The 14,715-nt window shown below is 32.9% G+C and overlaps 2 protein-coding genes across 9 annotated transcripts in view; one reads left to right on the top strand and one right to left on the bottom strand.

The window, feature by feature from the left end:
- Nucleotides 1–14,715, bottom strand: part of LOC123680079 (protein madd-4) — a 583,820-nt gene that overhangs the window by 98,490 nt on the left and 470,615 nt on the right. The gene's annotated exons all lie outside the window — the stretch shown is intronic.
- On the top strand, nucleotides 1,834–3,508 carry LOC123680276. Its single transcript, XM_045618092.1, has 2 exons — nucleotides 1,834–1,984; nucleotides 3,060–3,508. Exons 1-2 carry the CDS (start codon nucleotides 1,973–1,975, stop codon nucleotides 3,420–3,422), a joined length of 375 nt encoding a protein of 124 aa, XP_045474048.1. The 5' UTR covers nucleotides 1,834–1,972; the 3' UTR covers nucleotides 3,423–3,508.

Here is a 14,715-nt window from a genome sequence, read left to right as displayed (position 1 = left end):
CGACTGTAATAACCTAATACGTATTGGTATATATAAACACTGGATAAGATGTTGAAATCTCAATTTGTATTGCATATTTCCTGAATCACCTTGCTCAGAACCTGATATTTTTTTTGGTTCCACAAAAGTGTTTCAAAGATCAGGAACTAGTTGCATTTGATTGGGAAACGCCCTGATTTATATTCTGCTAATGAAATTCAATTGAATGCTTTCGCTGTCATTTTCGTTTTCAGGGTTCAATAAGGAACGCCAATGATTTCAATGCTTTATAAAAAAAGGTAACGAGAGATACTACCAATCTTGTCTTTGGGGGATTTCTGATTTTTTTTTACTATTCACAGTAGGTCCGTTGAAATTCTCGAAATGAATTAATGAAATGTCAAGCTACGAACAAATCAAAATTTCAATTTGAAATTTCATATCTGGTTCATACAATGTGAAATTGGCCAATTTTTTTTTTCACCTGAAAATTTGTTTTTCCTAATAGCGTTTCGAGAGTATAACTTTCCATTGACGTTTGGAAAGTAGTACTTTTCCAATCCCGTGCGGAAAAAAGTCCTGCTATTAGCTTTCCGCACTAATATGCGTGCGAAATAACAGTATCAGAAAAGATCTACTTAAATTAGGAAATAAGGTGGGAATTAATTCAATAAAATTAACTAAAACCTTTTTGAATGAATGTGGTACTCAGTTTTCCCATCCCTACCTGAATTCAATACCAAATTCAGTCGAAATGGAATGAGAAATATTAAGATCCTGGGTATTTCAAATTCACAGTACACCTCTTGCTCATACGTAAACTTGAAATACCCAGGATCTCAATATTTCTCATTCCATTTCGTGGATACTAGATCCACACCAATTTTCATCAGAAGAATGGGAGATATTGAGATAACAAAAATGTTTGAGCTCACCTTTTATGAGGAGAAGATGAATTTTGGGGCTATTTATGGCCAAAAACTGAATACCCAAACAGAATTTCATTAAGTTTGGATGATAATAGTCGAGGCTGTTACAAGAATGTGCGGACACACATAGATACCGTTATACAATAATACTAACAGACAGATAGACTCAAAAATAAAATTGTTCCGAATTGTCTAAAACGTATTTTACAATAGGAAAGTTGAAATCATAGACCAAAGCTTTTTTATCGCAAAAGTGATCAGCAAAAGTAATAATTGAATCGTACGAAAAACGCTAGAGGCAGCACGAACTAAATAATTGTCTTTGATAGGAAAGCATGCTTACCCTATAGCTATTCAACATATCATTTATTGGCGCTTGTTTCCTACATAATTTTAATTTGCACATTCATTCAATAGTGGAGATATTGAATGAAAACTATTTCTTCCTGTAATTTAGAGGAACGAAGATCTCAGAAAAAACGAGACATAGAACTTCTTTAATTTTTTTTGAATAATTCACTCCTCCAAATATCCTCACAAATTCAGAAATGCCAAGCCCTTGTGAGTTCAGAAAAATTTCTTCATTTTAAGGTATTTTGAAAATAAACGAATTGACAAGTTGAATAGATGCTCTTGAGAAGCCCCTAAGAAAAGAGAAAATTTTATAATTTGTGATGGAAATTTAGTTTATAGAAAATATTTCTTTTAAATATTAATTAATTATTGGACTTTCAGCAACTATCAAAAAGTAATATTTCGACGATAATACACTTAAATATGATTTTATACATCCATACAATTTTCTAGGGATCTACTAATGAAATACTGTCAACTAATTCATTGAGAATATAATTGATCACGATATGATGGAACTATGAAAAAAATATGTATTTTTCTTCAAACTGCATTAATAAGGCTGATGACATACGATATCAGCTGGTTGTTCATAAAGCGGAAAGAAAAATATGTTGGTGTCCCAATGGGTGTGACAAGGTTAGGCATTAGTATAAAATCAAAACCAGAATTGCGTTTGATTGTAGTTCAGTTATCCAGCAACCAAGAAAATGCACGCTCTTGTAAGTATATGGTTTCTTCGGACAAAATAATCATCCCTTCTAATTGCCTTTATCAATTAAAAATAATCTCAATAATTTCGGGAGAGAAAGTGTTTTCGATGGAAATTTAAAATTATCACAATTTATTTTCTTCAAAAATTGGAAAGACTTTCTTTCACTCAAAAAGTAGGGTAATGATTAGATTTTTCCCAAACTGATACAATTTTTTCCACTCACTTTACATAACAGCCGCTAACAGTTCCTGTTTTTTCAAGAATCTTCAGCATTTCCTATTTTTTGGCAGTTCTCTATTTGTTAGTTCAACTCAAGTAGTTTGCTAATTTAAATATGGTTCGAATATGGTAGCTAAAATATTTCCTAAAATTTTTCATGTCAAAATTTCTTATGACGATTAACGATATAGGAACTAAATATAATACTCAATTCGTGAAAGAATATTAGATTTACACAAATAAATCCCAATGTTTTGCTTCTCGGCAACAGGCGATAACGGATTTAAATAGGTTGAACCCTTGTGAAAAATTTACATGTTTTTTGAGTAATTTTTCACAGAACAGATCGCTTCATCATTTCTCCCCAATAGGTCATAACTCGTCATAATATCAGTAATTTTAGAATTTTGGTCTCAAACGATATGGCTCGATTTACTGATGATTATGTTGTCTTCTTGGTCAAAATCAAGTTTGTCTATCTGTCCGGCCATAAACAATCCCTGATAAAATATTGAGGTGATAATTTCAAGCGTTTTGCAAAATTTTATGTTAATCGAATAACGAGAATTGAGAAAAGCGCTCATTCATTAATGCGTCAATTACGCCATTGAAGACCATATATAACTCCTATTATATCTATTATTGTTAATCCTTCTATTACTAGTTGAATATTTCTTATTCATCTAAATTTCATTGAGGAAAATATTACCATTTATAAAAAAAATCAAATTTCTGATAACATTGGTAATTCTTTGAATTAACTCTAAATCAAACTGATATTAAATCATGATATATAACAAATACTGAAGAATTCTTCATTGAATTGAGGTGAATTGTTTTCTAATTTTTTTCAATTTCTGCAGAGCTCAGTTGTCTTCCTCGTAGTCGTAGCAGTAGCCAGCGCTAGTGTGCTGGGACCTGCAGTCCTCAACGGAGGTGCCACCCTCATCGGACCTTCAGGTGCCGTTGTCAGATCAGGTCTTATTGGTGCACCCCTTGGTCTAGCTTCCCCGCTAGGTTTGGGACTTGCAGGACCTCTTGGTCTTGGTCTTGCTGCTCCTCTTGGAGTCAGAGTTACCGCCACCAATCTTCGTGTTGCCCCTGCTGGTTCCCCAGTTGGAGTTTTGGTACCAGCCGGAAACGGTTTGGAAGGACAATGGGTTCCTGACATCAGCGAAAGGCTTCACGACGATGGTTCTTACAAACCTGAGATCTATGGAGCTTGAGATTTTTTTATAATTGACTGAACACTAGCTGTACCTCGAAAATTGTTGTAGAAAAGAAGTATATAAGTAGATATTTTTCATGATAATATATGTTTAATTTCGTCAATTCTGCCTATGAAAATAACAATTGAGTAAGAACCTTCTGAATCTTATACAGCGTACCAAAAAAGTAACGTAACTCGTCAATAATTATTGAACGAAAAATTATTAAGGAAAATCCTCGCACCCGTCGAATTTCAAAGGCCATTTATCCTGTGCTTTTTAATTTAATATATCTCACCCCCTACCACATTAGCGATGTGGTTTAAAGTAGAAATGTTTGTGCCGTTTTTATTAAAAAATTTGGAAATCATTTACAATTTGTGATTAGAGAGTAACTGCAATCAGACCTTCATTTTCTGACTAATTATTATTGAGGAAAATCCCCGAATCCATGAATTTTTAATTTCAACAGCAGGTCTCGCTATGCTTTTTGAATTCACGCTTCACATCCCTCTATTGTTTTTTCAAATAGGAATATATGGATTGTGATATATCAAATGAAAGGATATTCGATTGCACATTCAGCTATTTTTTCAGTACAAAATTAAAAATTTGTGATTGGTGTCAGGTTTTCATTCTTGAAATAATAAATATTGAGAAATACGCTCTTACCCAACTATTTCTATTTTCGAAGTTTGAAAAATGCATGCATTTTTGAAGTTGAGGGTTCATACACCCTTAACCCTCATCAATTTTTCTCTATTGGAAAAATATGAGTGTATTTTGGTTTGGATATTGATAACTTATTAGTAGGGGTGCGAGGCCCAGGGGGTGAGAAATATCAAATTAAAAAAAACATACGATAAATTGTTTTTTTGGAATTGAAAATTGACGGGTGCGAGGATTTCCTTAATAATACTCCGTACAAGAACTTTTGACGAGTTATGTTACTCTTTTGGTACGCTGGATGTGCAATTCTATTTTTCGTAAATTTTTGAATATTCACTAAAAAGAATTATTCAAATCAAAAATACATTCTGAGAAGTGAGAATCCATCTTCTTGCTATATTGCTACATATAAAAATGAGGGTCTTTACTAAGCTACTGAAATCTTCAAAAGAAAAAGCAGAAAGTGTCAACTATTACAGAAAAAATATCACTCTTATATAGATTTGAATTCAAAATTTGCATTGCCACGATGGGAACTTCAAATTGGAATATCTAGTCAATTTTAAGTTAAATTGACTTTAACACCTTGTAGGTATCTCGAAATCAAAACGTTAGCGGCCTTATGTTTATTGGACTTTTTTCTTGAAATGATCCGGAGAATTCATCACTTACGTATGTTAAGTGTTTTTCATGGCTAATATTAGACGTCAGGCCGTCAAGGCTTTTCTCATTTTTCAAATAGCAAATGAGTATATTCCAAAATGTTACCAATAAAGTCGTCAATCAATACTCGATGTATATTCATCTAGAATTTTTATTCAAAATTCGAACCCAGTACTTAGGTACAGTTAATCGAGGCAAAGTACTTAAAAAATGAAATAACCTGCGACTCGAGTATTCCATTATTCAGTGTCCCATCTTGCAGGTGGAATACTGATGCGAAAGACAGTGTCTCAGCTCAGTAAACCCTCCAATAACAAGTTGGATTAGGTATTACATCCCCTAGCGTTCCCGACCGTTATTGAGCTTAACAACTTCACTTGACAAGATTCGACGAACTGTAATGCTTCTTCCATGAACTCGAGGAGGAGTGCTCACTTGGACAGAATTTTAACGTGAAGTAGATTTTTCAAGCCTAGTAACATTGGAGACAACAATCGTTCGAAGTTGTCGGATTTTTAATACAGTGTGTCCTACAAGCTCTACGACAAACTTTGAGTTTCTGAAAACTTTTTTTCTTATGAACTCAGGTTCGATTCGGTTTCCTTCAGATTTTACCATAACTTGATAAGAACTATTTCCTTGTGATAGTCAGAAAATGTTTGAAGTTCAAACATTGTATCAATAAAAATTATTCGAAGTATCCACCTTCCGCTCAGTGGCGTACCCAGACATGAGCATTGGGGGGATAAAGAGTTATAAACGGAAAAAAATGGTTATTCGTTTCCAATGTCCTTTGACACTTTTTGAGATTGATTTTCACCTGTAGAAGTGTCAGCTGTTCTATTCAAACCCGAAAAACTTGAAGATTCGCTGGTTCAATTTTCCTTCTTTTGAAGAAATTTTCCAACGAGATTTGCTTACTTATTTTGTTTTAAGATGATGCAACACACAGTACAAGTTAAACACGGAATATAATAGAGAATATAATCGAAAAATTATAAATAACAAATAAACGAAATATACTAAAACTACTGACCTATCTTTGTGGGTGAAGATGTTAACGCAGTGAATAATGAAATCTAAAGTGCCCACAAAAAGATTCTTTGCGACCAAGATTAGATATTATATGATATAATTTCTTTATTTTAGGGTTCTGAAAAATTGGAGAACTTACTATTCCTTCTGGGGGAAGGAATATCCCCCTTGGGAACGGCACTGCTTCCGCTTTAACGCAAGCCTCACATCGACGAATTGAAAATTCCATTACTCGCCGATATATCAGATATGGGTCGTTTCTTATTTGATTTGCTGCATCTATCAAGCTGATGAGATGTGATTCCAACATGACAGAGAAGCTTTATATGTTTTCACAAAAAAATTCAACGGATTGAGATCCGGTGAACGGGGTGGCCATGGCATAATTCCCCCTCAAGTCAAAAAGGTGGTGCCCCAAACACTTTTCATACAAATAAAAATTTAAACGATTCGTTTATAACATCTACAGGCATCAAATTATCGCTTGAAAATCGCACCCCAAACGTTGCTGGAATCGTTTTGGTCTAGGAGCTTATGAATTTTGCAGTGCCTATACATGATCATTATGATTGCTGTACTTATGATTAGAGTAGTGCCCTTATTGAAACAAACTTCGTCCGATCATATGATAAGCAAAATTAATCTAATCTATTATTTTGTGTATGTTTTTGGGGTAAAAATCGACAAAATTCTAGTTGACATCAACTGGTATTTTTGTTCATCTGAATATGAGAATAAATAATTTCAAATTCTTGTAACGAAAACGAATCGATAATATGCTCATAAAAATGTCCAGAATAAGCAATACTATCATCTGTCAAAGTTTGTTATAGAGCTTGTAGAACACCCTGCACATCCCGATTTTCTAATATTCCCTGGATATATTACAGAATCCTTGGAGTTGGATGTGCCAACTTGAAGAATAACTGAAATGATACGCCAAGACCGAATCCCAATAGGACGAAAAAAATTAATCATATATTTTAACATTAACGGTAAGTGAAGTAAATTTTCTATTCATAATGACATAATGCCCATAAGTGCAGTATGTACAGCAATATCATAAAAATCAATTTCCATATCTCCTGATGCCATTTACTGACATATGACAAAATACTACAATTTTAATAAAAAATAAATATATCGTTTTCATTTCGGAAGCCTAACTATTTAAATTTGATATAAACTCACATAATTTGAACTGCACTGTAATTATCTTTCAGGATATTATTATCCATTCAGGGTGTTAGGTTTAAAACATGAACTACTCAAAATTTTTGTATTAATGCATAAAATTTTCAATTTCGTACGATCTGCACAGTTACTGAAGTAGGACCAGAAAACTTTTCTTACAAAATTGCTATTGTTTAATTGCAAGTGTGATCTGTACGCCAGCTCAAATTTTTCCACCAGTTTCACTATTACCAGCCGAGAAAGTGCTTCATGACTACCCAAAAGTGGTTTAATTTTGCACAATTTTCGTATTTAATTTTAACAATTTCGTTGCGTTGTTGAAGCGTGTATTGTTCCATATTAAGTAATGGCGTTGTTCTTACTTGTCAGATGACGAAAGATGCTTCAAAAGTGGCAGAACCCCAGATAGCGGGCAATTTAGAATGAAACCTGTCATTTGAAAAATCCCATATCTATAATGTCTGATAGAGCTTATGCCTAAATTTTGTGAATTTTATGATAGGAAATAAGAAATCATTTGTAGTACTGAAATTTTCAAGAAATATTCTCGAGAATAATAAAGTTTCACGCTATACCGATCGTTAATATTTCTATATTATCGATAACAGACAATTCTCAAGATATTGCTAGTAATTTGAAAACAATTCTGTAACACTTATCAACAACAAAGGTTGGTGTTCATAGTTCCATATATCTACAAATCGTATAATTACTACAAATCGACGTGTAATTCGTTTATATATTTAGAATAGAAACAAAAAAAAAACTGAAAAATCGTTTTATCAGTATTGAAAGGTACCATAAGTGGTTAAATATTCGCGATAATTTCATATAGGTATCTTCTGCTTATCTTCGATATTTAATTTGAAAATATTTTTGATGGAATCGTTTAGTTGAACTTGTGATTATGTATTGATTATAATTATGTAGTAGTCTAGTTTTCCAATCAATAATGAACCGATATTCCAATGTTATCACAAATTCAGATTAATGAAAAAAAACCATTAAAATTGAATAATTTAGTTGTAACGTTAGAGATGTTCAATTCCACTTCAACAAAAGTTGAGGAAAGTACAAACCTGTTACCTTGAAAGTCAAAACGATGAACTAATGATGGAGTTTCAATATTTTTTCGATAAGCAATTATAATCACGAAAGAATGACCTGGACAATATGGAATAGTTTATTCAAGTCTAGTCGTATTCTATAGGAAAATGATAAAAGAGACTGTATCTAAATCAGTTTGATAATGTGCTGAATATAAAAAGAAGAGTTTTCGAATGGAAGTCACAAAGTTTTCTTCTCTAGTGAAGAGAACATCAAATACATTACAATGCAATTTCTGGTAAGTACTCATTAAAACATACTTTTCTATAATGAAAGTTACATCTTGTCGCAACTACTGAATTCGACATAATATCTGTTGAACTATTCAATACATTTTTTTTAAATGATTCTCTATTTCTTAAAAATAAATGTTTTCATTCATTCCATGAATTTTTAATGTCATTCATATAGAATCGCAAATATGTAGGTAAGGTAAGCAAGACCGATTTTTAAACTATTAAAAATAACATTCTCACGCAAATTATTCATTATAATATAATATATTATAATCTTTGAGTCTTTGAAATAGTTTATGAAAAAAAGGGACTACTCTAAAATATCCAATTTTCACATTATGGGATTCGCATTATCCAAAATTCGAATAACATTCAGTGCTATAGCATGCAGAAATTAGGAAATATTTTCACATGAAATGATCAACTTAATGTTAAAAATCTAAAACAAACTCAATAAAATTGTTAAATCCTTTAATTTTTTTCAATCATAGTTCAAAACCCAATTGATATTAATTTCCATTAATTGTTTTTTTTTAATAATACATTATGGGAAGAGAGGAATTGAAAATTAATTATATTTTTCTTACTATCTTCATCCATTAATTTCTGTCTATTTCTCTTTCAGACGTTACTTCTGGGGACTGTGGCTATAGTTCACTCTGCTGTGATCTCTCCTAAGCATCATGAAAATTTTCCATCCATTAAAACATTGATTAATGAACTGAAAGCACAAGATACTCAACAAGTAACAGTACAACACGGATCAGAACATAAAGTCGATTGTGTTCATGGACATGAACATGTAAATCATCCAGGCACAGGAAATGAAAAAACTGTTGTGGTACAACCCGTTCAACAGCATTTTATCAACAATAATTCCCCCTCCCTAGTTAAGTACGGATTATCCACAATTGGGGTAACGGATTATAGAACCGTTAATGTTCCATCATTAGAATCAAGCGTTGTGGGCCCAAGTGGATCAATTACACAAAAAAAATATTTGCAACCGATTGGACAATATTACGGAAACTATGGTGTTGTAAAAAATAATCCTGTTGCTGTAGAACCAGTTGTATTTGGAAATGTTGTTCAAGGATCTGGAGTTGTCAGCATACCATCACAGAAAACAAGCATTGTAGGACCAAGTGGGACTATAACTGAAGAAAAATATCCTCAATATTTCACATATGGTAAATCCAACGATATCTACAGTATTGTGGAGAATAATCCTGAGACTGGAAAACCTGTTGTAGTGCAATATAAGAAACCTGTATTAGTAAATGTTGATGTTCCTCAGGTATATGTCAACACACCATCAGAGAAGACAAGTGTTGTAGGACCAAGTGGATCAATAACTCAAGAGAAATATTTGTCATCTATATCATCGACAAAGTCTGATCAGGTATACGGTGTTGTGAAGAATAACCCTGTTACCGGAAAACCTGTTGTAATAGAATATAAGAAACCTGTTTCCGTAAATGATGTTGTTCCTCAGGTATATGCCAACACACCATCAGAGAAGACAAGCGTTGTAGGACCAAGTGGATCAATAACTCAAGAAAAATATTTGTCATCTATATCATCAGCAAAGTCTGATGAGGTATACGGTGTTGTGAAGAATAACCCTGTTACCGGAAAACCTTTTGTAGTGCAATATAAGAAACCTGTATTGGTAAATGTTGATGCTCCTCAGGTATATGTCAACACACCATCAGAGAAGACAAGTGTTGTAGGACCAAGTGGATCAATAACACAAGAGAAATTTTTGTCATCTGTATCATCGGCAAAGTCTGATGAGGTATATGGTGTTGTGACGAATAATCCTGTTACCGGAAAACCTGTTGTAGTAGAATATAAGAAACCTGTTTCAGTAAATGTGGATGTTCCTCAGGTATATGTCAACACACCATCAGAAAAGACAAGCGTTGTAGGACCAAGTGGATCAATAACTCAAGAGAAATATTTGTCATCTATATCATCAGCAAAGTCTGATGAGGTATACGGTGTTGTGAAGAATAACCCTGTTACCGGAAAACCTTTTGTAGTGCAATATAAGAAACCTGTATTGGTAAATGTTGATGCTCCTCAGGTATATGTCAACACATCATCAGAAAAAACAAGCGTTGTAGGACCAAGTGGATCAATAACTCAAGAGAAATATTTGTCATCTATATCATCAGCAAAGTCTGATGAGGTATATGGTGTTGTGAAGAATAACCCTGTTACTGGAAAACCTTTTGTAGTGCAATATAAGAAACCTGTATCAGTAAATGTTGATGTTCCTCAGGTATATCTCAACACACCATCAGAGAAGACAAGCGTTGTAGGACCAAGTGGATCAATAACTCAAGAGAAATATTTGTCATCTATATCATCAGCAAAGTCTGATGAGGTATATGGTGTTGTGAAGAATAACCCTGTTACCGGAAAACCTTTTGTAGTGCAATATAAGAAACCTGTATTCGTAAATGTTGATGCTCCTCAGGTATATGTCAACACACCATCAGAAAAAACAAGCGTTGTAGGACCAAGTGGATCAATAACTCAAGAAAAATTTTTGTCATCTATATCATCGGCAAAGTCTGATGAGGTATATGGTGTTGTGAAGAATAATCCGGTTACCGGAAAACCTTATGTAGTGCAATATAAGAAACCTGTATTAGTAAATGATGATGTTTCCCAGGTATATGTCAACACACCATCAGAGAAGACAAGCGTTGTAGGACCAAGTGGATCAATAACACAAGAGAAATATTTGTCATCTATATCATCGACAAAGTCTGATCAGGTTTACGGTGTTGTCAAAAATAACCCTGTTACCGGAAAACCTGTCGTTGTAGAATATAAGCAACCTGTATCAGTACATGTTAATGCTCCTCAGGTATATGTCAACACACCCTCAGAGAAGACAAGCGTTGTAGGACCAAGTGGATCTATAACACAAGAAAAATATCTACAATCTACCCCGATTGGACAATATAACGGTGTCTATAGTTTCGTTAAAAATAATCCCGTTACTGAAAAACCTATTAAAGTACAATATTTGGAACCTGTATTCGGAAATGTTGCAGTTGGTCAGGGGTATAATGTGATTAGTACTCCATCAGAAAAAACCAGCTTTGTAGGACCAAGTGGTTCTATAACACAAAAAAAATATTTTCAATCTTCTCCAACTGGAAAATATAACGAAATCTATGGTGTTGTAAAAAATAATCCGACTAATGAAGAGCCTGTTGTTGTACATAACTTGGAACCAGTATATGGAAATGTTGCTGTGGCTCAAGGATATTATGTGGTGAATCCAGCATCAGACAAATATTATACACCATCTAGCACTTATGGTTTTAAATATGATCATAACAAAATTGTTTCAGTTAACCCATACTCAAATCCTGCCACAGTGTACTATAACACCATACCATATGGGACTAATTTGGTTGAAGTTTCTGGAAACCAAGTCACAAAGGAACCAGTAAGCTACAATTCTTTGAATTCCGATTATATAATTAAGTATGGTACACCTTTAAATCAAATCATTGCTTTGGCGTATGGATTAGATGATTCTGTTGAGAAGACAAGCAGTGTGGGATCTAACGCTGCAACTACAAACGAAAATGAAACAAAAACCGAACAAGTGACTCAAGTTCAAGATGTTCAATATCCTGAAATTGAACAATATCCTAACATTGCTGCCCCAGATTGTTGAATAAATATGTCGATTTGAAAGTTGTAGCTTTGAGGCCGAATAAAATGTTTAATTGCACTAAATATTATTTCTTTCTATTTATTCTTCCATCAAAAAAACCGAAACGAATGAGAAGTTCTCAGTCATTCAAGCCTAGAAATATAAATGAAAATTCAAAAATGGTTAAAGATAATACTTTAATAATAATAATTTTTTCAACACTTGGTAAGAATTCCAAATGTACTACACTGTGATAATGAAAAAAAACATCTATCACAAAGAAATTCCAGCGGGTGATTAATGAATACAAATGACTATTTTTTCTGATCATTTTCCGAATTTGTGATGATGATTGCAACAAATGTTTTCAAACATCTCGAATGCTTTTGAATGTAATGTATTTATAGATAAACATCTAATTATGATTGAATTCATTATGAGCCTTGAACAATATTTTCAGCGCTTGGAAATACGAAATTACACATACAGGGTGATTCACCGTGATGGCCAATTAGACGTTAATGGAAAACTAATCATAATTTTGCGCTGAAAATTTGCAGGTTGGGATTTGATATAATGATCTTTTTCGCTAAAATATTTTCAGATTTCTACAACTTCTAGTCCTACCGGCAATCGACTCCTACTTCCTTATTTTAAATGGCACACCCAGTATATTATTGCATCATTAGATAGTTATTTTGATGAAAATTTCAGCAATATGCCATACCTTGGGTTAAAACTCAACAGTTCAGGAGTTAATGGCATTCTTATGAAAAAAATGGTGGCGACGACGACTCAAATTTTCTTGAAAATTCCACACCTGTGATTTTTCACCATTCAGAACATGTATTTCTGACAGATCACCATCGCAACGGATGATTTTTAGTGGGAATTTTTTCCTCGTGGATACCCAACAGCGAATTATACTGGAAATTTTTTTGACGTTTATAAGGACACACATTAATTTTCAAAATATTCAAGAGCTCGACAAAATTTCCGGAAATATTTGACCTCTAGTGGTATAACTAGTGAATATTTCTGCAATAAAAGTGTTTTCTGCGAAAAAAGTAAAAAAGTGTTCGCGGTTTGGACGAAAAATGTACAGGGTGTTTATCAGTAGATCATGTATTTGAAAATATTGAGTTTTGATGAATTTGAGTTGTCCAAGATCATGATCTCCTGATGAACACCCTCTATATTTTTCGTCCAAACCACGAACAGGTTTATAATACTACTTATTTTCAGAATCGAAAATGATAATGGTATTTTCGAAAAACACTTTTCCTGCAGAAATATTTAAAAAAATTCGAGTCTTCGTCGCCACCATTTTATTCATAATCCGATTTACTCATGAACCGTTGAGTTTTCACCCAAGGTATGACATATTGCTGAAATTGTCACCAAAAAAGCTACCCCAACATGCAAAATTTTTTCACAAACTCCAGAAACGTCTAATAGCCCAACGCGATGAATCACCCTGTATAAAGGTCAAAAATTCTAAGTGATGGTATTTAATCTAAATATACAAATTATGATATCATTTCATATACTTTCGAATATATTTAATTGATAAATGTAGGTATACGCATTAATTTGACTATTTGATTGTACAATTTTGTAAGTTGGTATAATATTTTGTTGATCTGATGTATTGGGTAATATTATGTTAGTTGAAACTGTATTTCTAGGCAAATAAATACATAGAAATATTCAAAAATGAAGGATTCACACAATGTGATTTTGTGTCAATATCCTTAGCTGTCGGGACACATTAACTAATAACAAATAATATATGAAAAGTATAAAGCGGCGGTAGTTCCAACTTTTTCTTAGAAGGCTTCTTAAATGATCAATTTTCGATCACAAGAACTTATTCACCCCTTAGTGTAAACTAAATTGCCAATTAATTCTTAAATGAGAACTTGAATTATAATTCCATAATTTATTTCTTTTATTCGTTCTGAATGAATAGCAAACTCGCAAATATGAGAATCGTGAACGAATATAACCTCATCATTTCACGAATAATAACAGCTTGGTTTTATGGGTGTTCAACGAATTTACAGATAGCATTTACGCCCTATAAAAATGCAGCGCGTTCATTCATGTTTGCAGATAAATTTGTGCATAATATGATACCTATCTGATATTAGTGGACCTCGAATAATTGGACGAACGCTTAAGTAATAAAAAATGTTGATTATAAGCAGTTTTTCTGAGGATAGATCTGAGATGGTGATTTTATGGGTATTATTTCTGAGAATGAAATTTTGGAATTGTTCGACAAGAATATCCTTCTCATCCCCTGAAATACCATTGCCATGAACTAAACCCTGATTTGATGCCTCTTAAAAGAAATTCAATATCAAAAAGAACAGAAACATCTCCGAAAAATATTGGAATGAGCATGAAAAATTTCAAAATAACGAAACATTCCCATAGAGCATCTGCTCTTTCAAGATTGGCCAGAAAGATTTCAATCAACAAGTGTTAATTGTTACAGAGCGTCTCAAATTCAGTGCTCTTCTGTTTCGAAGTTCTTCTTGAATTAATTTGTTCTTGAAATGAGACACCTTGTTCATTAATAATTTTTAATCATTTCGAATATAATGTCTAAATATAATTAACTGATCTTCTTGAATAGAGGAACTAATCTCAAAAAAAATATAAATAATATAAAAAAAATAATAATCTCTTAACTGAAAAAATTATCTGAAAATTC

The sequence above is a fragment of the Harmonia axyridis genome, chromosome 1, assembly GCF_914767665.1.
Source record: "Harmonia axyridis chromosome 1, icHarAxyr1.1, whole genome shotgun sequence".
NCBI classification, from domain to species: Eukaryota; Metazoa; Arthropoda; class Insecta; order Coleoptera; family Coccinellidae; genus Harmonia; species Harmonia axyridis.
The sequence above is the reverse complement of the archived record's forward strand: the minus strand, read 5'-3'. Positions and strand labels throughout refer to the sequence as shown.